This window comes from Suncus etruscus, chromosome 16, assembly GCF_024139225.1.
Source record: "Suncus etruscus isolate mSunEtr1 chromosome 16, mSunEtr1.pri.cur, whole genome shotgun sequence".
Taxonomy (NCBI): Eukaryota; Metazoa; Chordata; class Mammalia; order Eulipotyphla; family Soricidae; genus Suncus; species Suncus etruscus.
The window spans coordinates 32051210-32077815 of NC_064863.1; the positions used below are offsets into that span (position 1 = coordinate 32051210).

Below are 26606 nucleotides of genomic sequence, written 5' to 3' on the forward strand. Positions count from 1 at the left end.
GATATACAGTATGTCTGGTGAATTATGATAGTATCTGATAATATAATAAGGCCTCAAAAGGCATTTTAAAATAATGAAATAGTAATAGTACAGAAGATAAGGCACTTGCCTATCTGCTGACCAAGACTCAATCCCTGGCATCCCATGTTTCCCCTAACCTGCTGGAGTAATTCCTGAGTGCAGAACCAAGAATAAACCTTGCGCAGTGCTCCAAAAACAGTAACAGAATCAAAACAAAAAAGCAAGCAAATATATGTATATATATGTAAATACATATATATATGTATAAATATATGTATATAGGAAAGAAATGATCAGTCCCAGTACATAATTTTCTAAGCACTTATTCACACTATGTGCTGTACAGTAATGAGGTGGAAGTTACACCACTCTGTGGTGAGTTTCAACCCTCCTCTCCTACATGAACAAAGATGCTTTAGTATTGTCTCTGCAGTCAGTGGAGGAAATAGTATAGGAAGCAGTCACAGGAAATCTTATTAAGAAATCCTGTGGGGCCGGGAAGGTAGCACTAGAGGTAAGGTGTCTGCCTTGCAAGCGCATGGCGGTTCGATCCCCCGGTGTCCCCTATGGTCCCCCCAAGCCAGGGGCGATTTCTGAGCGCATAGCCAGGAGTAACCCCTGAGCGTCAAACGGGTGTGGCCCAAAAACCAAAAAAGAAAGAAATCCTGCTTAGGGGCCAGAGCAATAACACAGCAGTAGGGCATTTGCCTTGCACAAAAACAATCCAGGACGGACTCAGTTTCGATCCCAAAAATTCCATAAAATTCCCAGAGCCTGCCAGGAACGATTTCTGAGGGCAGAGCTTGGTGTAACCCGAGCGATGCTGGGTGTGGCCCAAAAACAAAAACAAAAAAAAACAGAAACAAAATATTCTGATTAATTTCTACAGCATTATAAAATCAGCAGCATGCAGCACTCTTTAATATACAGTAATGAGTTTCCAATGACTCACATAGGGAGGATCTTAGTGACTTGTTTTGGTTTGTTTTGGGGCCAAGCTCAGGGCTTACTCCTGGATAGGTACTCGGTATCAGTCCTAATATGAGGTGCTTAGAGAACCATATGGAGTATGAGGGACCAAACCCAGGTTGAAGAATTACAAAGCAAGATCCCTAATCTCAGTACTCTGATACTGTATTGATCACCAACAGGACATTTTAGAAAGCGTAATAAGTAGAAAAAGGGAAAAAAAGAATACCTTCAAGTTTCACCAACAAACCACTAAAAAGAAAGTAAAAGTACTTATAATTTTATTACTTAAATAATGTGTATTAAAAAATTTGGTGTCATTTGGGAGGAACCATTATTTTTGCTCAAAACATTGTTTATTCTCTAAACCTTTTTGTTCACAATTGAAGATATTTTGGACAAAGGGATAGGGCAAATCCGATGCCTACATACAGAGAACATCTCAATTGTTTCAAAAAATCAAAGGGAAGCTTAGGATTTTTCAAGAAGGAATCAACAGCTTCATCAAGTGGAAGTCAAAGTGACTTGATCATTTGCAGCTAATAAATGGTGGCGTAATTAAACAAAGGAAATTACTTGATGCCAAAAATATAGTGACTTGGAGAGGATGTAAATTTAAATGCACCTCTTCCTTTCCCATGGTTGACTAAGAAAAAAAAGACATTGTCATTCTAGATGTATTATCCAATGAAATAAGTAATGATTACACAGAATGTCTATTCAAAAATCTAACTCAACTAGAAATGCACTGTGGATAATCCAATTACTGCCTGGCTCATCTCAGGCTTTGAGGGGGTGATGACAGTGTGCAAAGATAATACAGAGCTAAGGATGGACTAGTCTGGATGGTTTACAGTCTCACCTCCTTACAAGCTGCTGGTCTGCTAGAAGATACTTAACTTTGTTTTCATGTCTATAAAACAGATTGGCAAAGTGTGGAAATACTCCACAAAATGGACATCAGGGTGAGAGTTCTCTTTCAGTCTTTTCTTGGTGTTTTATCCTTGCAGATGACTTTTTCCTGATGATAACCTCCACTTTTATTTCTCTCCACTTAAAATAAGCAGCTCAGTGTCCAGTTTTTTTTTCATTCCTGCTGCTTCATCTTTTTGTTTTGGTTTGGTTTGGTTTCTGGGCCATATCCAGCAGTACTCAGGGGTTACTCCTAGCTCTGGGCTCAAAAATCGCTCCTGGTAGGCTTAGGGGACCATATGGGACACCGGGGATCGAATCTAGGTCTATCCTGGTTCAGCCGCATGCAAGGCAAACACCCTACAGCTATGCTATCGCTCTAACCCCTGTTTCATCTTTCTTAGATAAACTTTCTCCATCATCCTGATCTTTATCTTCAACCCCATTCCCTCCGTTCTCACAGCTTAGTAGAGAACCACTTCAGTCCCAGGTGTCCCCCTTTTCCGGTTCACCTAACCCCAGAGAATGCCACGAGGGTGCTTGTCTTACAGGAACTCTGTGTCTGCCTTACCATGCCTGGCGGGGAAAGCAATGTGGACATTCTGCATTTCCCGCATGGGTAGCTTGCTGTTGAATGAAACAGGAGATCCACTTCCTGTTCCTGGAAGGAAAAGCAGCAGCACAATCTCTTCCAACTGGCCCCAGCTGGCCCTCAACGCCAGTTCTTAGGCGTTGTTTCTGTCCCTGACACTGAAGCTCCATTCCAGCTTCCAGGGTTGGGCATCCTTGCCTGCATCTTGATTTCTGTGTTGCAGATGAGCTTCTAGTCCCACCCCACCCAGGACTAAGAAACTACTAGTCTACTGCTGAGTCACTGCTCTTCCCATATTATCAAGGCATCGATATATACTGATTTTTTTTTTCAAGCAGGACTATTCCCTCCCCAAATCTATTTGTTCCTATTGTAAGAAACAAAGGAATTAAGAAAATAGACTAGCTAGAAGCTGGAGCAATAGTACAGTATAGTACAGTCCATAAGGCATTTTTTTTCTTGTACACAAATGACCCAGTTTCAATGCTCATACCCCATATGGTCCTGAGAGACTGCCAGTAAGTGATTCTTGAGTTCAGAGCCAGGAGTAATACCTGAGCTCTGCCAGGTGTGGCAAGAAAAAAAGAAAGAAAAAGAAAGAAAGAGGGGCCGGAGAGATAGCATGGAGGTAAAGAGTTTGCCTTGAATGCAGAAGGATGGTGGTTCAAATCCTGGCATCCCATATGGTCTCCCGAGCCTGCCAGGAGTGATTTCTGAGCATAGAGCCAGGAGTGACTCCTGAGCACTGCCGGGTGGGACCCAAATAAATAAATATATAAAGGCAATGTCCTAAGCATAGGTAGCTGACACTGCCCTTTTTTTTTTTTTTTTTTTTTTTTTGGTTTTTGGGCCACACCCAGTGACGCTCATGGGATACTCCTGGATATGTGCTCAGATATTGCTCCTGGCTTGAGGAACCATCTGAGATGCCATGGGGATCAAACCAAGGTCCATCCTAGGCCAGCACGGGCAAGGCAGACACCTTACCGCTTGCGCCACCCCTTCGGCCTGACACTGACCCAGAAAAAGGAGAAAAATAGTGAGGACTAGACCAACAATTGGGCACATGTTCCTGGTACAGGGGAACGCACAAAAGCTTTCTAGAAGAAAAAATTGAGGTCTGGGGCCGGAGCTATAGCACAGCAGTAAGGTCGTTTGCCTTGTACACAGCAGACCGAGGATGGACTTGGATTCGATTCCCAGGATCCCATATGGTCCCTCAAGCCTGCCAAGAGCTATTTCTGAGCACAGAGCCAGGAGTAACTCCTGAGCACCCCCAAGTGTGACCCAACTCTACCCACCCACCCCCCAAAAAAAAACAATGAAGTCTTTTGGTGGCTGCTGGACATGAGAAATTCAGTGGTTTCAAGAAGACACTCCCTGGCCTTCAAGCCACCAAGACTCTCCTTAGAGCAAATTTTGACTTCCCAGACTGCCTAACACTCTGAGAAACAGTTTCTGTATCTACATCACATTATTACATCAAATCTATACACTAGAGGCTGCATTTACACCCCCTATAAAAATTAGTATTATTGGAGATGAGTCTACAACCTGAAGCCTGAAAACATCAAAATCAGGTTTTCTCACTTCCTCTTCTCCTTCTTTCCCACTTCCTCCACCTTCTCCTTGCCTCCATGAAGATACAGAAGTGACCCCAAAAGCCATGCTTAAAGCAGGGGGCAAGGGAGATTTCCAAATCAAGTCTTATTCCATTCAGTGTGGGGTTCTTGCCATCACATATGAATGCTTCAGGATGGTTGGAGAAATAGTAAAGCAGGTAAGGAGCTTGCCTTGCAAGTGGCCAATCCAACTTGGGTTCAATCCCTGGCATCCATATTACCACCCCCCCAGCACTTCCAGGAACAATTCCTGAGTGCAGATCTAGAAGTAAGTAACCCCTGGGTACTGCTGAGTGTTGCCCAAAAACCAAAACCAGTTTGCTTCAGGGCCCTACCTGTTGCCCCATGTTCCTTCTACTCCAACCATCCTTGGCATCCTGTGCAATAAAGTGCTGTTTCAGCAGCCCCAGGGGTCCATGGTGTTGCCTCACCTCATGTAGTTTCACAATGCACTAGGACCCCTAGGTCCACATTAGGCCCACAGCCCCACAGGCCTCTGCTTTTGCTCAGCAACATTCAAGGACACAGCACATCCTTCAAAGTCTATACCACATGCCTAGCTTTAGGCTATTCAGGCTTTTCCAGGCCTCTTATCAGAAGGAAAAATCTCCAGTGATTCCCCCAGCACTCTCTCCAGTGACAGATAGCAAACATAGTCGCCATTATGCTAAAACAATTTTGCATTCATAAGCTTATCTCCCCACTTCTCAATCACAAGTTGGAGGAGAACAAAACAAGTGTGTGGTTCATTTTACATACCTATACAACACTAACAATGCCCTGGATAAAGAGGCCCGCCTGCCTGTTCTGAATCAAGCACTGTCTGTAACGTTTTCCCTTGCATTCTCTGTTAGCAACCAGAAAGTAAGACATACAATCAGGCATAGGAAATGCACCATCCCATAAATATCTACTTCCCAGATTCTTAGCAGTCAGCACTGTCCTCACCTCTATCTTTGTACCCCTAAGAGTGGTTGTTTTCTATGTTACCTTTAAGAACAGAGAAAGGGGGTTAGAAAGCTTGAGAAAGCATTAAAAGCATTCAGGTCATAGAAGTCTAAAGTACAAGCATGCAAAGGAAAATGAAGTAATGCCTGTCTTTAGCCATCTGCCACTTCCGAAATACCAGGAAATTCCGATCTGCCCTTTCTCATTTTGTGGATAATTCACATGATTGTATTGGGGGCAATGAAGAGTTGCTAGGATTTGAAAATGCTTATTTTCTACTTAAACTATGTGACCAAAAAAAAAAAAAAAAAAAAGCCCAGTGCATTCTTCAGATTTTCCTCTGTGCAGGAATCTTAGAACCCGCATTATGTTTATATTAGGCGAACGGGGGAGGGTAGCCAGGAATGGTACTATATTGAAAAGAAGTTTTTGTTTGTTTTTAGCCCAACCATGGAACATTTTATGTATGGGTTCTTTGTAAATCATCTATCATTCAGCTAAAATAATCAAGCCAATTAGAAGGGAAAGAGTATAATAAATGTAGTATTGCTTGTACATTTCAGGAAAATAAAGTTAATTTTCCTTACTATCGCACAAAATTACTATCAGGCCATAAACTTGATAAACTCATTTATAAACCTGATGAGACATAATAAATTATTTCTTTCTTTTCTTTTTCTTTTTTTGGGGGTGAGGGGTGAGATACACCCGGTGGCACACAGGGGTTACTCCTGGCTTTGCGCTCAGAAATCATTCCTGGGACTACATGGGATGCTGGGAGATTGAACCCAGGTCCATCCTGGATCATCCAGGTGCAAGGCAAACGCTCTACAGATATGCCATCACTCCAGCCCCAATAAATTATTTCTTTCAAAAACTCTAAAAGCAAATGAGTAAGTCCTAAAAAATTCCTTGGGTAATTACCCGTTTTTTCCACTAAAAATAAAATCTGTGTTGAATTTATAAAATGCCTTGGTTTCTCTTTAAGTAGATGAGCCAACAATTTGTAAACTTTTTAAGAATATTTTCCTAATATAAAGCCTTCTTAAACATGATACCTTTTACCTATGCCTAGACTACATGCAAAGACTTCTGAGCATAAATATAAATCTGTCTACTTTTGATTTCCCCTCATTTGTGACTTGAGCAAAACTTTTTCACTTTTCCTCCTTTTGGTTAATCCTCATTTCTGTAAATTTGCTACAAAACAAGGAACACGGCAACCTGTTCCTCACAGAGGCTGCACAAATTAATATCTGGCCATAGAATCTGAATGTCCTATATATAAATGCACCTCGAGGAGCTCTAGTTAGCTAAAACCAGCAAAGTGAAAACTGCATATTAATTGATGTGTTTACTAACATGGAATAAACAAGAATATTACAGGAGATGATAAGATCAGTGAAAATTCCTAGAAAGGCTTCAGGAAAGTTTTATCCTGGAGAACAAGTTTTTGCTTTGTTTGCTTTCTTTTTTGGGGGGGTGGGGGTGGGGGGTCCACTCAGGGGCATTGAAGGGTTACCCCTAGCTCTTCACTCAAGAAACTACTCCTGGGGTCGGAGAGATAGCATGGAGGTAGTGCGTTTGTCTTGCATGCAGAAGGATAGTGGTTCAAATCCCAACATCCCATATGGTCCCCTAAACCTGCCAGGAGTGATTTCTGAGCATAGAGCCATAAGTGGCCAGAAGTGACCCTTTGGGTCACACCCCTTTTTGGGTGTGAAAACAGTTCTACTGGCTTAAATTAATTATATGCAAAAATCACCTAAACAAAATTTTAAATTCTGCAGCTTCGGTCCAACCCTCAGATATGATTCTGATGTCATTGTTATGTTCTGAGAAAGGATATTAGAGATGTTCAAATATAATAAAGATGTGGGTTGGAGAATAACTTGCCTGGCAAGCAGCCAACCTAGATTTGATCTCCAGCATCCCATATGGTTCTCTCAAGCCCTACTAAGGGTGATCCCTGAGCTCAGAGTAAAGAATAAGGCCTGAGTATCGCAGGGTATGGTCCAGAAACAAAGCAAAATAAAAGAGGTTAGAATATCTTTTGGTTTCATTTGGGGGGCCAGACCTGGTGAACCTTAGGATTTATTCCTGGCTTATGCTTAGGGGTTCTAGATCTTCCTGACTCCTGTCAATCACAGAACCTCTCAGAACTGTTTTCAGATTTGTAAAGAATTGGAGTTAATTTCAAGATAACCCCCAAAGTCCTCTCTCACTTTAAAATTACACAATTATGAATCCACAATTAATCTCCTAAATCAGTAGACCAAAGCCATTTTACTCGGTCCTGTTTACCCAATATCCAGAAAGCTGAATCCAGGGGCAAAAAGACCAGGAGCATATGCAGAACAAGGAAAGAGGACAGAAGCAGCCAAGGTGGGGCCACACCAACATAAAATCTAATACCAAAGGAACTGTCCTGGCCTCTAAGTGGGCCCCAATTTAAAGGGGGAGGGGGGATTGAGAGGAAGATCAGAGGAGCAGCCATCATAGAATAGGTTATGTTTAAGAGGCACCTTGTGCACCTGGAGAAGAAAGGTTCCAGAGGAGCACTGAGTGTCTGGTTTGGTTTTCCTGGAAAAGGTGCTTTAAGACAAGGAAGTTTGGGAAGTTCTGCCCTAGACAGAGAAAACAACCCCATCTAAGTCCTAGTTTCCTCTTGGCAGGTTCAATCCCCAGCACTCCATATGGTAACCTGAGAACTTCCAGGATTGGTCCCTGAGCACAGAATCAGGTGCCAAATGTGGCCCACAAACCAAAATAAATAAATAATGGACAAAAGAGTGATATTTATTATATATATAAATTTAATAAATATATTAAAGTGATATTTATATAAAAAGATATAAACAAGTCATCTTGTTAAAAAGTTATGAAGAGCAGCTTTGGGGAGAATGGCAAGTCCTGATTTTACAGGGTCCAACTTCCTCCTTTCATTAGGATTCTTGCTTTCTTTGGTTTTGTTTTTCTGCCCCCAACATGACCCTGATGAACCCCTTCCTCACACCATCTACCTCGGGATGGACTCATCCCAGGAGTTATGAGTTCAGCTCTAAGAGACAGCCAACACCAGCCCAGTTGGTCACAAGTGCTTCTACCCAACCCCCTTTCCAGGTGCCACAGGACTACAGAAAACATTCTTAGAACTATTTGGATAACTGAAATTCAGCCTGAGGTTCTTGATCCAGGTCTTCCACAGACACCAAGAGGCCCCCCGACAAGTTTAGGCTTGTCAGCAGCATCCATCTCTGGGAGCAGTTGAAACACACAGTGACAGCCAGACTGACCAATCGCTACTTGCCAACTTTACACGAATTCAACCTGTGCTCACTTTGGCATCCCAGACACTAAAATTGAAAGAATAGAGATTAGCTCGGCTACCAATCAGAACTGCGTGACAGCCATCCTTATTTGCATAGGACAGACCTGTGTGGACTAGTCCAACTCAGCTTCAAACATTATAGTATTCCACAACTCCAGGACTTCATGATCTTCCCTGGGGCCTCTGTGCCTGCAATAATGCAATAATTTTTTATAATGCAAAAATGACTCTACCAGTTTTTCAGTTGTACTGACTTGTGAAAGCAACTCACAGAATCCACCAAAGCAATTTAGTTTTTAGATTATGATTAGCTACAAATAGCTAAGAGTCTGGAAAAGATAAGATGTGCAGGGCTAAAGGACTCTGAGCTTCCCCGCTCTTGGGGCCACACATTCTTGCATCTCCACATGTTTGTTCAACAATCAGGAAGCCCATTAAGTCCTGTTCAAATGTTTTTACAGTAGGGGCTTCAGCCTTCCCTTGTCTTTGCCCCTAACCAGATATAGAGGGTGGGAAGAATGTATAAGGAGTGGAAGAGTGAAGGTTCCAAACATGGAACACATGATCTTTCAGAGGACCAATCTGGAGCCCTCTGAAGAACCCTGTCACCTCTTTTTTGGTTGTGTGTGTGGTTTTTGGGTCTCACCCAGCAGTGCTCAGGGGTTACTCCTGGCTCCATGCTCAGAAATTGCTCCTGGCAAGCACGGGGGACCATATGGGACACCGGGATTCGAACCACCGACCTTCTGCAAGGAAGGCAAATGCCTTACCTCCATGCTATCTCTCTGGCCCCTCCTGTCACCTCTTTTAAGACACTCAAAAGGGGGGCCGGGTAGGTGGCTCTGGAGGTAAGGTGTCTGCCTTGCAAGTGCTAGCCAGCCGAGGAAGGACCGCGGTTCGATCCCCTGGCGTCCCATATGGTTCCCCCAAGCCAGGGGCGATTTCTGAGCACATAGCCAGGAGTAACCCTTGAGCGTCAAACGGGTGTGGCCCAAAAACAAAAAAAACAAAAACAAAAAAAAAAAGACACTCAAAAGGGAGTTCTAATGACTGATAAAATGTGCTTACAATTTAAGCAATTCCAAGGACTTGAGGAGTTTTATACTAGGAACCAAGGGCAAAGTTAAAAATTTCTTCCTTTAGTTCTTTCTTTTCCTTTTCCTATTTTTTTGTTCAGTGCCAGGGTTAGAACTCAGGTCTCATGCATGAAAGCTTTACCACTGAGTCACATCCCCAGTCACCAAATATATTCCTTATTATACCACACTCATAAAACTCTGGTTTTCCTCATAAACTTTAATGAAAACTTAGCAGTGAGCAATGAGATGAACTGTGACCAGTCCACGTTTGGATAATTTTTCCAGTCTTGGTGAAAAAAAAATCACTAAATATGTCAAGGTAATAATGACATCAAATGCAAGGAGGAAACTCACAATTGTGACTATACCCTACCAGGGGTCTCAAACTTGCGGCGCAGGCCACAAACGGCCCTCCGTACAACATTTTGTGGCCCTGCCCTAGAGGAATCTTTTTTCGTTTTGTTTTGTTTTAGTTGTTTGGGTCACACCCCACAATGTTCAAGGCTTACTACTGACTATGCACTCAAGGATCACCCCGACTTTGCCTACTGCAGCCCCCAGGTAAATTGAGTTTGAGTCTCAAGGTAACCCATTGGTGAACCAGTGTTAAGGTATGGTAATGGTTTCCTTCTTTTCTTTCTCTTGCAAAAACAAAGGATTCTTTTCTCTCTCTCTTCTTTTTCTCTCTCTCTCCTTCCTTCCTTCTTTCCTCCCTCCCTCTCTTCCTCCCTTTCTTCTTCCCTTCCTCCCTCCCTTCCTTCCTTCCTGAGAAAGAATCGTGAATGGCTCAGCCCCATATACCTCCAAAGTCCCTCAAGAACTCCCTGGTGTTCTCAGTGGAGAACTGTTTGTTCCTAACTCAACATTGTGTCCCTAAGGCATCAGCATTCTGGGACCAGACACAAGAAGTGATGGATTCTTCCAGCAGTGGCAGATGGAAAGGTACATTCTGGAGCAGCAGGGCACTTTGTTTCATCTGACAGCTTGTTAAGGGACTGTTGTAGGGTTAAGGACAAATACTAAACTTTCCAGGGACTCTCTATGAAGCCCATCCTCCACTAAGCATTCTCATCCCTTTTACCTCTGGCAATGGTCAAAGTAGAAACCATGAATGCAGCAGCTCTGCCATATCTTCTCCAGAAGAGAGAAGCGGTTTCAAGATTGTTTCTCTCTGTACAAAAGGCACTTTCATTCACAGCTGGCATGTAGGTATGCAGAGGAGTGTGCAAGCAAAGTGGGTGAAGTGGTGGCAGAGACCTGGGTAGCCTGGCAGCTGTTTGAGATCTTGGGGTGAAAGAAGGCAGCAGCCCAGTAGAGAACAGAAAACCAGTTCCTCTGAGTTCAATGCACAAACAGCAAAAGGATCCTCAAGGTGAGGGACTAGGCTCAGAGAATTTGCCTGGATACCTGCCACCCTCGCTCCTTCCTGAGACGGATTGCATTTCTGTTCTTTCACAAAAAGAGCTGTGTTAATAGCTGGCTGCTGAAAGCAGAAAAGAAATAGACCCAATTTGTCCAACAAGTGTCCACTATGATGAGCACCTTCACCTCCCTCCCCCCAACTACCCAAAGCAAACACTCTGCTTTTCCAAATAGTACTATTTTATTAAAAAATTTTCCTCCAACATCCTCAAAGAGTACTTCTTTTCATGAAGGGCGACTCGTAGAGAATTGCCCTCTCCATAGGATGGCTTACTACTAGTTTGAGCAGTTTCACTTTTAGCTGCCAACATCCACAGAATGTTGAATCACAAAAGTACAAATACAGGCTTCTATCACTCATCTGAAAACCTGAAGGTCAGATGTGCTTCCGAGGTCACCCAAGGTAGACTTCAGAAGGGTCATGCATGTAATGCAGAGAGCACACATAATAATGACCCTTGGAAATCAAATCCATTAATATCACTGCTTTCAAACAAAGCAGGAGAAACAGAATCTCTTCTTATCAGTTCAGGTTAAAAAATAACCAGCTATGACCCATGTCCAAAGCCTCAAAAAGAAAAACTTTCAATTATTCATAACTTTGAGGATTCCAGAACTGTCCATCAACAATCACAGATGTGTACAAATCACTCGAATATTAGAGAAAAAGGTCCACTTAGTAATGAGAGACGTACAAATTAAAACGAGGTGCCAGGGTCCAGAGAGAGCACAGCAATATGGCATTTGCCTTGCACAGGCTAAGCCAGAACGGGCCTGAGTTCAATTCCCAGCATCCCACATGGTTCCCTGAGCCTGTCAGGAGCAATTTCTGAGCACAGAGCCAAGAGTAAACCCCGGGTTTTTGGGTGTGGCCCAAAAAACAAAAAAATAAAACAAGGTGCCAATTCTTTTAAGGTACCAAATTAGCAATTAGGCTTTTAAAATGCCCATAGGGTGAAAAGTGAGCCCTTTCACCACAGCTGTGGGAATCTAATATGTGACCCCCTGCAGAGTATTAACAAAGGCCCTGAAAAATGTATGAATACTTTTGACCCAATAATCATCTTTTCAGGAACCTGTTCTCTGTAGAAGTCATGAAATACAGACAAAGCTTTACACATATAATGTTCACTAAAACCATAGTTTCATCACTCATTTATAAAATTATTCATATCACCTGAAATCTCCCATAATAAAGGCACAGTGAGAAAAAAATACATAAAGGTAATTTCACATAATAAAATCCTAACCATCCATTTTTTTGGTCTGTTTTAATGTGCTGCAAAATGAAGAAATACCATTCATTAAGTGAAAGGGAAGCATACAAAATTCTATTTGCACATGACCCTAGCCAAATACGAACTACAGATTAAAGAAAACCACTTCGGGGGCCGGGCGGTGGCGCTGGAGGTAAGGTGCCTGCCTTGCCTGCGCTAGCCTAGGACGGACCACGGTTCGATCCCCCGGTGTCCCATATGGTCCCCCAAGAAGCCAGGAGCAACTTCTGAGCTCATAGCCAGGAGTAACCCCTGAGCGTCACAGGGTGTGGCCCAAAAACCAAAAAAAAAAAAAAACCACTTCATTTCAAACTTGAATACTTTGGGGAAATTTTCTCAAAAATACCAAAGTACATGGGGCCTGAGCGATGGCACAGTAGTAGGGCTTTTGCCTTGCACACAGCTGACCCAGGATGGATTACAATTATATCCAACCACATCCCATATGGTCCCCTCCCCACCCCCCCCCCCCCGACCAAGAGCAATTTCTGAGCCCATAGCCAGGAGTAACCCCTGAGCATCACCGAGTGTGGCCCAAAATAAAAAATAAATAAATAAATAAATAAATAAAACAAGAGTACAATATTGGAGCAGAAAAAGAAGATTTGTCTCTTGCATTCAAGGCAGCATGCTTGAAAATGTAAGATATCACTCTGCCTATTATTACAAGGCCTTTAGCATCTGGGAAATGAATACCTGAGGGCATGGTCTTCACTTATTACAATGTTTGGTTCCACTTTAAGTCAAGCTTAGTAGGGACCAGGTAGAAGAAATAGAGAACTAAAAAGTTACACCGGATAAAAGATAAATACCATGTTGCCATTAACGAAGACCTTTCAGAGACAACAGTTCATTTGATCCTTGCTGGCAGTCAGTAGGCAGATCAAACCAGGAGTTAGTTGCCACAAGCCCATATTCTAGGTGAGGAAATGGGTTCAGATACTCAATCTCCCCAAAGCGACAGGTATTCATCTTGACATTGAACTTCACTCTGAGGCCTCTGACTTAAAGTCCTGGTGATCTTTCATATCACCAAGTATTTTGCTTGTTTGTTTTTGATTTAGAGTCATGTCCAACTACTCTTGACTCTGTGACAATATTAGTACAGCTACATTATCTATGCAGCCTCCTAAGTTGTCACTCTTCATAAATATCTTAGAATAAAATGAAACCTCTTTCTTTTTTTTTCTTTTTTTTTTTGGTTTTTGGGTCACACCCGGTTGTGCTATGGGGTTACTCCTGGCTCTGCACTCAGAAATCGCTCCCGGCAGGCTCGGGGGATCATATGGAATGCCGGGATTCAAACCACTGTCCTTCTACATGCAAGACAAATGCCTTACTTTCATGCTATCTCTCAGGCCCCAGAAACCTCTTTCTTAAGAGGAAAAAAAAAAATTTAACTATTATGAAGCTTCAAAATTGAATGGATCTGACTCATAGTCAAAAAAAAATATCTACCCCTGAGCACCGCCAGGTATGGCCCAAAAAAAAATATATCTGACCTAAAATTTGAACTTGAGGGGCTGGAGAGATACCATGGAGGTAGGGCTTTTGCCTTGTGTGCAGAAGGTCAGTGGTTCAAATCCCGGCATCCCATAAGGTCCCCAAGCCTGCCAGGAGCGATTTCTGAGTATAGAGCCAGGAGTAACCCCTGGCGCTGTCGGATGTGACCCAAAAATAAAAACAAACAAAAAACTTTAAATTTGCTCAAAATGACTTCTCAGAGATCCACTTCTTCATCTCTAGGTACAGGAGTAAAAGTACATAACTGAAAGAATGATGTAAGAATTAAATGAACGGGGCCCGGAGAGATAGCACAGAGGTGTTTGCCTTGCAAGCAGCCAATCCAGGACCAAAGGTGGTTGGTTCAAATCCCGGTGTCCCATATGGTCCCCCATGCCTGCCAGGAGCTATTTCTAAGCAGACAGCCAGGAGTAACCCCTGAGCACCACCGGGTGTGACCCAAAAACCAAAAAAAAAAAAAAAAAAAAAGAATTAAATGAATGAAGTATCTTAACCAGAATCTGCCCACACAATAGGTCTCAATACACTGTATTCTTTTTGTTTTGTTTTTGTTCGGGGTCACATCTGCTGTGTTCGGTTCCTGGCTTTGCACACAGGCAGGGATCACTCTTGGCAGGCTCAGAGGACCATATGGAGTGGTGGGGTTTGAACCCAGGTCAGCCACATGCAAGACAATGCCCTACCAACTAAACTATCATTTTGGCACTACATTCAATCTTTCCTCCAAAAGTTATATTAAGTGCCTGCAGTATATTTAGCACCTAACAGGAAAAAGGTTTTCAGTATTTGTTAGCCACCCAAATCTCATTCTTCTGCTTTCAACAGTCCACCAAATCTTTGCCAATGACTCAGTAACTGTCCTAAAATCATTAGAAATAACATACTAATTTTACTCAAAGCCAGATGTGACTCAGTGGTTGAGAACCTGCCTTGTATACAGAGGACCTAAGTTTAATCCTTGATACAATAATAATGATAATAGTAATAATTTTACCTAATACAACTAAAATCATGCTTGGTATTTTAAATTAATTTTTATCCCAACATGAAACGAAACATCAGCAACAAAGCAAAAGGAAAACAATTTTTTTAATTTGGAGCCACACCCAGCAGTGCTCAGAATTCCTGGTCCTGCGGTCAATAATGACCCCTCATAGTGTTCAGGAGACCATATTTGGTGCATATTTGGGTATTCAGACAAGGTTTGCAACCCCATGCAAGGCAAGTGCTTTGACCATTATACTATCTCTCTAGGCCCCAGAGCTAAGGAATTCTTTTAAAAGATAGCAATATAGGGCCAGAGACATAGCAGAGCAGTAGGGCATTTTCCTTACAAGTGACCAATCTAGAACTAACAGTGTTTCGAATCCCAGCATCCCATATAGTCCCCAGTGCATGCCAGGAGTGATTTCTGAACGCAAAGCCAGGAGAAACCTCTGAGTGCTGCCAGGTGTGACCCAAAAACAAAAAGAAACAAACAAACAAAAAAAAGGTAGCAATATAATTTTCTTTAAGCACCTGGAACTTTGACCTCTCTTGAATTTGAATTCAAATTCAACAACTAAAACTCTTAGATCATTTGATGTATTTGGGAGCGATGTGGAATATGGGACAGAAAAGACAGAACAACTTCTCCCCTTTCAAGTTTTTCATTTCTTCTTTAAAGGTGGGGATGGAAATCTAAACCCCCAGCATGCTTTCTGGAAAGTCTATATCCACTGACTGAATTATGTGTGCAAACAGCAGGCAACTTACTGGTCAGAGGAGACAGAGAATTTAATAAAGTTGATCCTGAGCATCTAGATGAGGACTTGGAGCCTGGCCAGAAGCCCACAGACCAAGGAGAACTTGCCCCCACAGAGCTCTGGATCTTTCTTACCCACTCCAGACTCAACAACCACCATCTAGGAGGGAAACCAGTAAGCCCACACTTAAGTAAGCAGAGAACTTAAGGACATAAATAAGCAAAGATGTGGAAAATAGTCCCTCTGCTACTTGTAGTGTAGCATTTCGAAGGGTGCTGCTAAGAGCCAGAGGTTTAATGAGCTTCTTCTGTGAGGCAGCAAGTGAACAAGACATTGGTCAGGACTACAGAAAAACTTTATCTGCCCTGATCTCTCCTTCCCAACTTCTGAAAAGCAGCTCCTGCTTTGTCAGTCCTAAACTCCTTATCTGAGAATCTCACCAAAACTGCAGTAGTTTATTTCTGCTCTGTCTTCCTTCTCTCCCAGGACAGCAAGATATTGAGGAAAGAGAATGAACTTTGGAATCAAGCAGACTGAGTTATCAAAGACTAAGATACATCAAAAAAGAAATGGCTTGTCTCACACACACACACACACACACACACACACACACACACACACACACACAAAACACACCAGCAGACTAAGTTATCAAAGACGAAGATACATCAAAAGATAAATGGCTCCATACACACACACACACACACACACATACACACACACCAGCAGACTGAGTTATCAAAGACAAAGATACATGGAAAGATAAATGGCTTGTATCTCTCTCACACACACACACATACACACACACACACAAACACACCAGCAGACTGAGTTATCAAAGACAAAAATACATCAAAAGATAAATGGGGCACACACACACACACACACACACCAGCTATACTTCAATGCCAGATAAGAAGTCAGTGAAAACTTTCCTAACGCAAATCCTGGAACACAGTAGGACCCACAGACTTGTCCTCTCTACTTCTTGGGAAAATCTAAACACCACCTAGATCCCAAAACCTAAAAACCACTTAAGTCCCACAGAGATCTGGCATTGGCTGTCCGATGTATTTCCTTCATACTGTCACTCTAGCTCCGTTCCTTTTTAGACACCCAACTCTCCCTGGTGGTCTAGTGGTTAGGATTCGGCGTTCTCTCTCCTTTTTAGACATCTTGTTGTACCTTTACTCAAATATCACTGTGCAGTATGATGGGAACTCTCTATGCCATATTCCAGTCCAGATAGTGGGCACTTGCCGGAGATCTAAGGAAACACACATTTATTCCAGGGGTGGGATTCTCCTACAGGGGTGCTGAAGATATGCAACATGTCTCCAGGTCTCCCAATTTCACTCCCCCATTAAACTCTTACAACTCTGGATCAATGAAGCCTGGTCCACAGTCTAGAACTCAACAATCCCTGTGAGTACTGTCTTAGGCCTCTGGTCCAACTTTAACCCAGTTGCACACCTACAGATGGTGGCAATGACTCGCAAGCCACAAATCCAAGTACATCCCCAAAGAAACTGTCACCAGCTGCCATTTCCCCAGGGAGCTGACGGAAATGCGGGTCTGCTAATAAAGACCCAGGAGAATTGCAGCTCATCCAAGCTTCTGGTTTCTATGAAAAGAAAAAGGAAAAAAGCAGAGACCCCAAACCTTAAAGCCTGGAAAGGCAAGGTTAGGGAGATTGTATGGCATTAAGGGGCTTGCCTTAAACACAACCTCATAGAGTTCCATCTCAAGCATCCATAGGATCCACTGAGCCTTGCCAGGACTGACCATGAGCACAGAGCCAGGAATAATCAGGGAGCAGAGTTAGCTGTGGGCCCCCCCCAAAAGCAAAGGACTGTATACAGAGGGAAGAGCTGGAACATGCGTTTCTATAGAAGAGACAGCCAACTTGGAAGACTTCCAGCGGCTTATTATCTAGATGCTAAGAGTCGCAGCTCAAGAAGCGCTTGCTGACGTAAGATTCCAGGCGGTGGTAACCCCAAATGGCCTAGGAGTTAGTTGGCTTTTTTTTTTCTTTCTTCTAACTGCTGCAGTAACGTGGCAATAGGGTGACAGGGTGGAAAGGAATCTCTAGCGCCTTTCATACTATCAAAACAAGCTCGAGAAGAAAACTTCCTAAAAGTCACACCTCCTCTGCCACCATTTCAATCAAGTACATTCTTGCCCTGACTTCATCATTTGGGGGGGACACACAACATCTTCCCATTGCAACCGGTGGCTTCCTGCCCTGGACCACAGAAGGTTCCATTTGTGGGGACCAACTTGAACTCGAGGAAAGGGTGGGGTGGGGACAGGGAAAGTGTAAGTTTGCAAACCCATTTTTTTTGGCAAACCACATCTTGGGGGGGGGGCTTTCCAAGCCGGATTTACTATACACTTGAGTTGTGCAAGGGAAAAATCTGAAATCCTCGTCCAGTTTGCAAGACTCCATAGGCCCTGATATCAATGGAAACTTGCAGAGAAGTGCAAGGAAGGAATTCCCTGAGGTTTCAAGAATTGCAAGCAAAAGGGGGGGACCGGGGTCTGAAAGATTGGGGGGGCTGCAAAGAGCTCGGTTGGAAGTGCACCCGAAGAAAATAAAGACAAGCAAGCCGGGTCCCTCGGTACCCACCCGATGGCTCAGAGGCGGGGTCCCAAACCCTCGGGGAGCCAAGGAGGGTAATTTGGGGCGCCCCGTCCCGTCCCCTCGCTTCCACTCACCAGGGGCCACCAAGGGCGAAGTGACGGCGCCTCCCACCAAGACAGCCGCGGCGAGGACGGAAGAGCCCGGGAATCCCTGCGGAGCCATCGCCGCGCGGCGTACCTGCGCCCTCCACCCCCAGCCCAGCCGGGGCGCGGCGTCCCGGTCTCCGACAGGCGGTGCAGCCCCGGAGCTGGCGGGAGCGCCGAGTGGCCCGGTTCGGCTCCCAGCACGCGCCCAACTCCGCCCTACATAGCCACGCCCACTAATGTTCCGCCCATCTCTAAAGCTCCGCCCACTCCGCCTCCAAACTTGGCCTGGGTTTCCGTTTAGCCCGCCCACCCCGGCTCCGCCCACTCCACCGCCCAAGTCAGCCCGGGTTTCCGCGTAGCCCCGCCCACTGACTGAGTCCCGGCTCAAGCCCCGCCCACCTGCTCCAGGCCCCGCCTTCCTGACGCAGCTCCCACTTCCTTGCCAAGTTCCGCCGCACTTTCGACTGCCCGGAATCGAACGAGGCCACGCCTCCTCTACTCTTGAACACGCCCATTCGGAAAGCCACGCCCCCTTGTCACTTTCATTCTTGCTTGCCCGCCTCTAGGGCGGTTCCGAGGAAGAAAGCGGGAGCCCCGGGCAAGGTAGGCAGGCAGTCAGGCTGGCGGGTCTATCCGGCCTGTTGGAGCCTAAGGGCATGCGGGGAAACTGGGAGTGAGCGCATGCAATTATTATTAGAAGTACCTTCATACCATCATGATGGTATGCTTCAAGGATGGAGAAACCCTGAATCTCTTAGGCCACGGGAATTCCCTTCCTTCCCCAATGCTTACTGTGCCTATGCAAAAAAAAAAAAAAAAAAAAAAAAAGTGGGGGGAACGCCAAACCCTGCCACTCCAGCACCCATACTTTTTCTTGTTTTGTTTTGATTTCTTAGTTTTTTACTTTATTTTCCTTCTCTTTTTTCTTCCACTTTTCTCTTTCTTTTTCACTCTTGTGGTTATTATTTAGAGATTTTTTTTATTTGCCGGGTCTATTTTTTCTTTTTTCTTCCGTTTTTCTTTTCTTTCTTTTTTCTCTCTGTTCTTTCTTTTTTTTTTTTTTTTTTTTTTGGTAGTTGTCACCAAATTTTTTTCTCCCTTTTTTCTTATCCTTTTTATCTCCAATGACGGTGGAATGGATGCTCAATCTACAACAAGCTGTAAAGTGGAGACCAGTTGCACTAGCATTCTGGAGGGGATAGAGAAGGGAGATATGGGATGCATACTGGGAACAGCGGGGGAGGGAGGACAGCACTGGTGGTGGGAATGCCCCTCATTCATTGTTACTCTGTACCATAAATGATGCAGTGAAAGTTTTGTAATTGGTCACAATAAAAATTTAAAAAATGAAAAAAACCAAAACCAAAAAGGGGGGGGCAGAAATAACCTTAAAGCAGAGTTAGGTGAGACCAAATCCCTGCCAAAAATATTTTACATGTTTTTCTGAAGGCTAAGAATGAGAACTATGGGGCCGGGTAGGTGGCGCTGGAGGTAAGGTGTCTGCCTTGCAAGCGCTAGCCAAGGAAGGACCGCGGTTCGATCCCCCGGCGTCCCATATGGTCCCCCCAAGCCAGGGGCAATTTCTGAGCACATAGCCAGGAGTAACCCCTGAGCGTCAAACGGGTGTGGCCCAAAAACAAAAAACAAAAAACAAAAAAAAAAAAAAGAATGAGAACTATTAAGCATTCAAATAAAAAAAAAAAAAAAGCTTTTCTTGATAAAAACTCTTTTACAAAATTAACAATAAAAAAAAAGTGCCTGATTCTCACTCCCCCCTTTGGCATCAAAGTCTTTATTTTTACTTTTTTTTTTAAAACAGCAAATTTTTATTATCTGATTTTAAAATGCACCATTGCTTAATTAAAATTTTAAATTGCTTTCCCCACTCTTTTTTTTTGTTTGTTTGTTTGTTTGTTTATTTGGGGGTTTGGGGTGGTTATTTTTTTCTTTCTCCTCTTCTTCATTTTCTCATTCCTCTTCTTCCTCTTTTCTTGTCTTCTTTTTTTTTTAATTTCGGGCTTACCTTGATTCTGCGCTCAGAGCCTGGAGTAGACCCATAGGAGATACCGTGCTAGGCAAGCGCCCCTGTTGACCTCCAAACTTTCTGATGACATCTTTATCCAGTTGACATTTTGCCTGGGTGGCAATCTGGGCGCGCGCACGCGCGAACACACACACACACACACACACACATCACATTTAAAAATATAAGAGAAAAAGACAAATCATTTACGTTTCTTTCTATCCCAACTTCATTTTAAGATGTACTTGGGGTGGGCAGGATACATATGTACACCCCAGGAACAAGTGACCTACCTCTGAGGTACAACACCAGTCCCCAAAAGAACCAAATAATTTGGGTTTTTTTTACTCGAGTGTCACACGTTTTCACAAAGTAACTTTTCAAGAGTCCACTCACACATATACATCCTTATATCAATTCAGCAAGGAAAGATATCTCCAGTTCACAGAGCAAACCAGGAATTGAAATGTGCTCACTGTTTTTATGCTCTCAACTCCGGCCCAGTGACAGCACACATTTAAAAAGACATCAGAATGGGTTTTGTAACTGAATTATCACAAACACTGACTCATGGAACTCAGTCTTTCTCTGGGAGTCTCCTGATAAGGTACTCAAGTTCAAAGCAAAAACTAAGAATATTAGCAAGGGGGACTTGGAGGGTGGGCGATTGATGGTTTTGAAAGTTTGACAGTTTTCAATAGAGGGCTTGCTGAGGGGTTGGAACTATAGCACGGGTGTTAGGGCATTTGCCTTGCATGTGGCCAACACAGGTTTGATTCCGTGGGCATCTCATATGGTACCCCCAAGCCTGTCAGGAGTGATTTCTGAGCTCTGAGCCAAGAGTAACACCTGAGTATTGCCAGGTGGCCCCAAAAATTAAAAAAAAAAAAAAAAGAACTTGCTGAGGTCAACTAGCGTGCTAGATGTTTTTCTCATGAACAAATGAAATTTATTAGCTAATAAATGTATATATTTACAGCAAGTCTACTGCTAGATTCTGAAGAGCAGTTGCTCTCTGGGCCAAATCTGGGCCCCTAGGAATGGTTGAAGACAGCATGGATTCTGCCTTTCATTGTTAAAGATATTACACTATGTTCTGTGCATAATTTGGTCACCTCCTACAGATTGGCAGGCAAATAATTTTATCCCATCATTAAAAAAAAATGACAAAATGGTGGGGCTGGAGAGATAGTACAGCAGGTAGGGAGCTTGTCTTGCAAGCAGCAACCCTGGGTTCGATCCTTAGCATCTCATATGGTCTCCTGATCACGGCCAGGAGTTTCCTGAGAGCAGAGTCAGGTATAAACCCTGAACTCTCCTGGGTATGACAAAAAATAAAATAAAATAAAATTTTATACAGATTAGCTCAGAAGAACCATGACAGTTCCTAACAAGAAAAAGAGCCTCAGGCCTATAAATTACACTATAATTATAAGTGATAGCAAGGGAGTCAAATAATTTGCAGGGACTAGGGTAACGTTAAAAGATTCAATGCTTTCTGTTAAAATAAATCAATAAATTAAAAAGTTTGGACTAGTGAAACTGGAGTGATACACAGAGAAGGACGTTTGTCTTGTATACAGCTAACTTGAGATCGATCCCCTGCATACTATATAGTCCCTCTAGCAGTGCCAGGAATGACCCCTAAGCATAGAGCTTGAATAACCCTGAATACTGCAAGGTATGGCCCCCCAAAAAATAGGGGCGCTAGAGAGATAATACAGCAGTTATTATCCTTGCACACAGCCAACCCCAGTTCATTCTTCCACACCTAATATTGTCCCCAAGCACCATCAAAAGAGATCCTTGAATAAAGAGCAGGAGAAAGCCCAGAGCACAGCCAAGTGCATCCCAAATAAAAAATATAAATGTTTCACTTTTACAGTTTGAAATTTAGCCATTATAAAAAACAGTACCAGTAGCATATCTAACAACTTAGTTGAATAGAGTGTCTGCTTCTGGCAGGAAGCAAGAGCTGCAGGGAATCAGTAATCTTCTACTAAAACCCTTATTTTACAGTTGACAGTTAAGTGACTGCCAGATAACTTATAATTTAGTAACAAGCATGGGTTGGAATCTAAAGTTCTGAAATTTACCTTCTCAGACTTTCCTGTAACATCTAGTCATTACAGATGTGCACACATTATAGCTATCTTACTGCCCTATTCCTCCATAGACACACAATTGCACATCCTGTGGAAGGATGTAAGGGAAAGGAGAGGGTGGGAAGGTGCAAAAAGAGAGGGAAGGAAGGATGGTTGGAAAATAAAGTGTAACTGAAATTATTTTCCAGGCATTTCCCCCATGCAGATCTATTCACACAATTTTAAACATCTTTCACATTCATAATCTAAAATTGCATATCAAAAGTCATTGTTGAGGCCAGAGCAATAGCATAGCAGGTAGGGCATTTGCCTTGCATGCAGCTAACTTGAGTTCAACCCAGAACATCTCATCTGGTCCCCAAGCCTGCCAGCAGTAATTTCTGAGTGCAGAGTCAGGAGTAATCTGAGTGACAGCAGGTGTGGCCCCCAAAACCCAAACTCCTTCCAAAAAATAAATCATTGTTTATTATTTAATTTTAGGAGGTCTCCAAGCATTGTCTAAGAGGTTCAGGGACCCCTGTAGGCAATTCTCAAGCAAGTAATACAATGCAAGGACCCTCAGTTATGATGATGTTCGAGCCCTACATTTCAGGGGGTTCCTGTGCAACACTGGTGGTTCCCAGTCATGTTCAGGGAACTATGTGATGTCAAAGACTCAGGACTGTAGACAAGGCAAGTGCCTAACTCCTACACTATCTCTCAACGCCCCAATACTTTAAATGTGAAGACTCCAGCCAATATGATGAAAGATTTTTTAGTATTGAGAAGCCAATATCATCGTTTTTCTGACTTCCTAAGACTATAAGATCTTCCCTCTGATTTTTAGAAATAAACTTAAAAGACAGTTGTAGCTCACTCTTAGATTTAGCCTTACCTTGTGGCAAGCATTTTTTCCTATTTCTTCATCAAATACTCCTCACTGTTTTTGTGTTTTCACAAATAATTATTTCTGATCCATATTTCAAAGCAATGCGAGATTGATGCCTTTACTTAAGTTCACCAGCTGTTACATTGTGCTGCCAAGACCCAAAACCCAGATCAGCTTGCTCCAGGCTTGCACTTAAACTTCTAAGTCTGAAATGCAAAATACAAACTGATCAGCATTCTTCTCCCAATATAGTCTTATATCATTGTATGCTTCACTTAGCTTTTTGAGCTCTGTAACAACAATTGATTACAAGTTTTATTTCTTCAAGGAGAAGAATTGACTTATGCTAATAAACTCTTTAAAAAAATGCCCATAGAAACCAAACTTATAAATATATATTGTCTTTTCTGAATTTTGCGAAGATTTTTTTTGTTTGTTTTTCAGTTTCTCTGTAAGAATTCAGTTAATCACTCCCCTCAGTAGAAACCTTTCCTGTTTTCCTCTCTGCTGCTAAGGTGGTAATTTTCATCACCATCATTTAAATGAGTAAGACCTAGTTGGCTTGTGCTTAATTAATGTTAAAAAGACTTCTGCAGAGGTCTCTATAGAATTTTTTCTTTCTGTGATTTAAATTCTTCTGAGAGGTTGTGTCCAGGAGAATAGACTGAAGTTATTTAAAAATACATTATGAGTCAGAGTGATAGTGTAAGAGGTAAGTCACTCACCTTGCATTCCACCAACAGTGTTTTGAATTTCTGATATCACATACTGTTCCCTGAGCACAGTGTCACACAGGAGTACACAGCCAAGAATAGCCTCTCCGGGGCTGGAGAGATAGCATGGAGGTAAGGCGTTTGCCTTTCATGCAGGAGGTCATCGGTTCGAATCCTGGCGCCCATATGGTCCCCCGTGCCTGCCAGGAGCAATTTCTGAGCCTGGAGCCAGGAATAACCCCTGAGCACTGCCGGGTGTGACCCAAAAACCAAAAAAAAAAAGAAAAGAAAGAATAGCCTCTGCCTACCGTATGATGTAGCCCCAAACCATAGAAAGGGTTATCAGAAAAATAGGGAATTTGACAAAATTTAGGATGTGACAAATGTTGTGATATGACATAAGGATATAGTGTATACCTAGTTCTAGCTGAGGGAAGGAGTTAAAATGGATAATCATTACACATTTAATAAAATATTTAATCCTGGAGAGACAGCGTGGAGGTAAGGCGTTTGCCTTCCTTGAAGAAGGTCAGTGGTTCGAATCCCGGCATCCCATATGGTCCCCTGAGCCTGCCAGGAGCGATTTCTGAGCATAGAGCCAGGAGTAAGTCCTGAGCGCTGCCGGGTATGACCCAAAAAGGAAAAAAAAAAAAAGAAGAAGAACTGGTTTATAACCTACTGGTTTTTAAGTATACAAGCTTGTGTATCAGCATTTCTTTTGGTCCCCTGAGCCTGCCAGGAGCAATTTCTGAGCATAGAGCCAGGAGTAACCCCTGAGCGCTGCCAAGTTTGACCCAAAAACAAACAAACAAACAAACAAACAAACAAAAAACAAAAAATGTAATCCTTTTTTTAATATTTTTCTTTATTTAAACATCTTGATTACAAATATGATTGTGATTAGGTTTCCGTCATGTAAAGAACACCCCCCTTCACCAGTGCAACATTCCCACCACCAATGTCCTAAATCTCCCTCCATCCAACCCCACCCCTACCTGTACTCTAGACAGGCTTTCCAGTTCCCTCATTCATTCACATGATTATGGAGTTCTCAGTGTAGTTATTTCTATAACTGCACTCACCACTCTTTGTGGTGAGCTTCATGAAGTGAGCTGGAAGTTCCAGCCCTCCTCTCATTGTCTCTGAGGATTGTTACAAAAATGACTTTTATTTTTCTTAAAACCCATAGATGAGTGAGACTATTCTGTGTGTGTGTCTCTCTCTCTCCCTCTGACTTATTTCACTCAGCATGATAGATTCCATATACATCCATATATAGGAAAAGTTCATGACTTCATCTCTCCTGATGGCTGCATAATATTCCATTGTGTATATGTACCACAGTTTCTTTAGCCATTCGTTTGTTGAAGGGCATCAACAATAGCCTGGCTATTGTGAATAGTGCTGCAATAAATATAGCTGTGAGGAAGGGGTTTTTGTATTGTATTATTGTGTTCTTAGGGTATATCCCTAGGAGTGGAATAGCTGGGTCGAACTTGCTCTTTTGTTTGTTTGTTTGGGGGCCACGCCTGGCAGTGCTCAGGAATTATTCCTTGCTCTGTGCTCAGAAATCACACATGGACAGATACTGGGGATACAAGACAACACCTTCTCTCTATCCTATCACGCTGGCCTCTTAAACTTGCTTTATTTTATTATTTTTCTAACTTTACTTAACAAACATCATTGTTACAAAATTGTTCATAATACAACTGTTTTGAGAATTCAATGTTCCAGCACTAGTCCCACCATAATGTGACTTTCTCTTCACCATTGTCCCCAGCTTTATACCTACCCCCACCACACCCCTGTACAAAATAATTTATTTTAAATTGCTTTTTTATTAATTTTTTATTTTTAATTATGAGAACAAAGATGCAAAGAAAGAGGACAAGGTAAAGTTACCGTGGAAGGACAATCACCCATAAACAGAATTCTCAGTAGTCCCATTGCTGATATCTTAACTTTGAACTTTCAGCCAAAGATCACTAAGAAAAATAAAACAGAACCCATGTACAATTACTTTGTCCCTCAAGTCCCCAGATTGTAGTACATAATATTTCTTAGTAGCACACAATGCAATCTAAAGACATAAAATTTATGTAACTCTTAAACATTGAAGGCAAAGTACTTTTTTACATTTTCATGCACATGCATATTAGTTTAAGTTAACCTCAAAAGTTTAAGTGGGTTGTTTTTCTTAAGGATTAGAGTCAAAGGAGCACAGTAAAAACGGTGTTAGAATGGCAATTATTGTTTGCATAGGCCCACCAAAATATGACGGACATGGAAAGGAAAAGCCTTGGCCTAAATACAAGGAGACCCTACCCCTGAAGTTTCCTGGCATAAGACCAACTCTAGGCTCCAGGCAAACTAGTTTGTCCAATCCAGGTCATAATCTGTAGTGCCAATACACTTTTATTTTTCACACAGTCTCTGTTGTTGGTATCATGTTTCTGTATTAAAGATCCTGGAATCTGCATATCTTACATTGCAGTCAGGATGGTGCAGATGCAGAGCATCCTCTCGTTTCACCTCACAATTAAAGGGCAATGCAAAGAACCCTGTCCTGTAAGCAGGTCGTTGTTGTTGTCAAGTCTTCTTAGTGTTAAGGGAAGTCTCTTTTGAGCAGGTCGATGTCACAGCCGTGGTAGGGTCTTCCGTGGTAGAGGATTGCTTCCAGGTGTTGTTATAAAAAACCTTGGATGTTTCGTAGATAGCTTCT

At 42.7% G+C, this 26606-nt stretch overlaps 1 protein-coding gene across 1 annotated transcript in view; it reads right to left on the minus strand.

Annotated features, from left to right (window-relative positions):
• The window catches only part of RELL1 (RELT like 1), a 93667-nt gene extending 75335 nt beyond the window's left edge, over positions 1–18332 (minus strand). The window contains exon 1 of the mRNA XM_049790172.1: positions 18161–18332. Within this exon, the coding sequence (XP_049646129.1) occupies positions 18161–18248 (88 nt within the window). The 5' untranslated portion in view covers positions 18249–18332. The remainder of the gene's footprint in view (positions 1–18160) is intronic.
• Positions 18333–26606: the final 8274 nt, after the last annotated feature.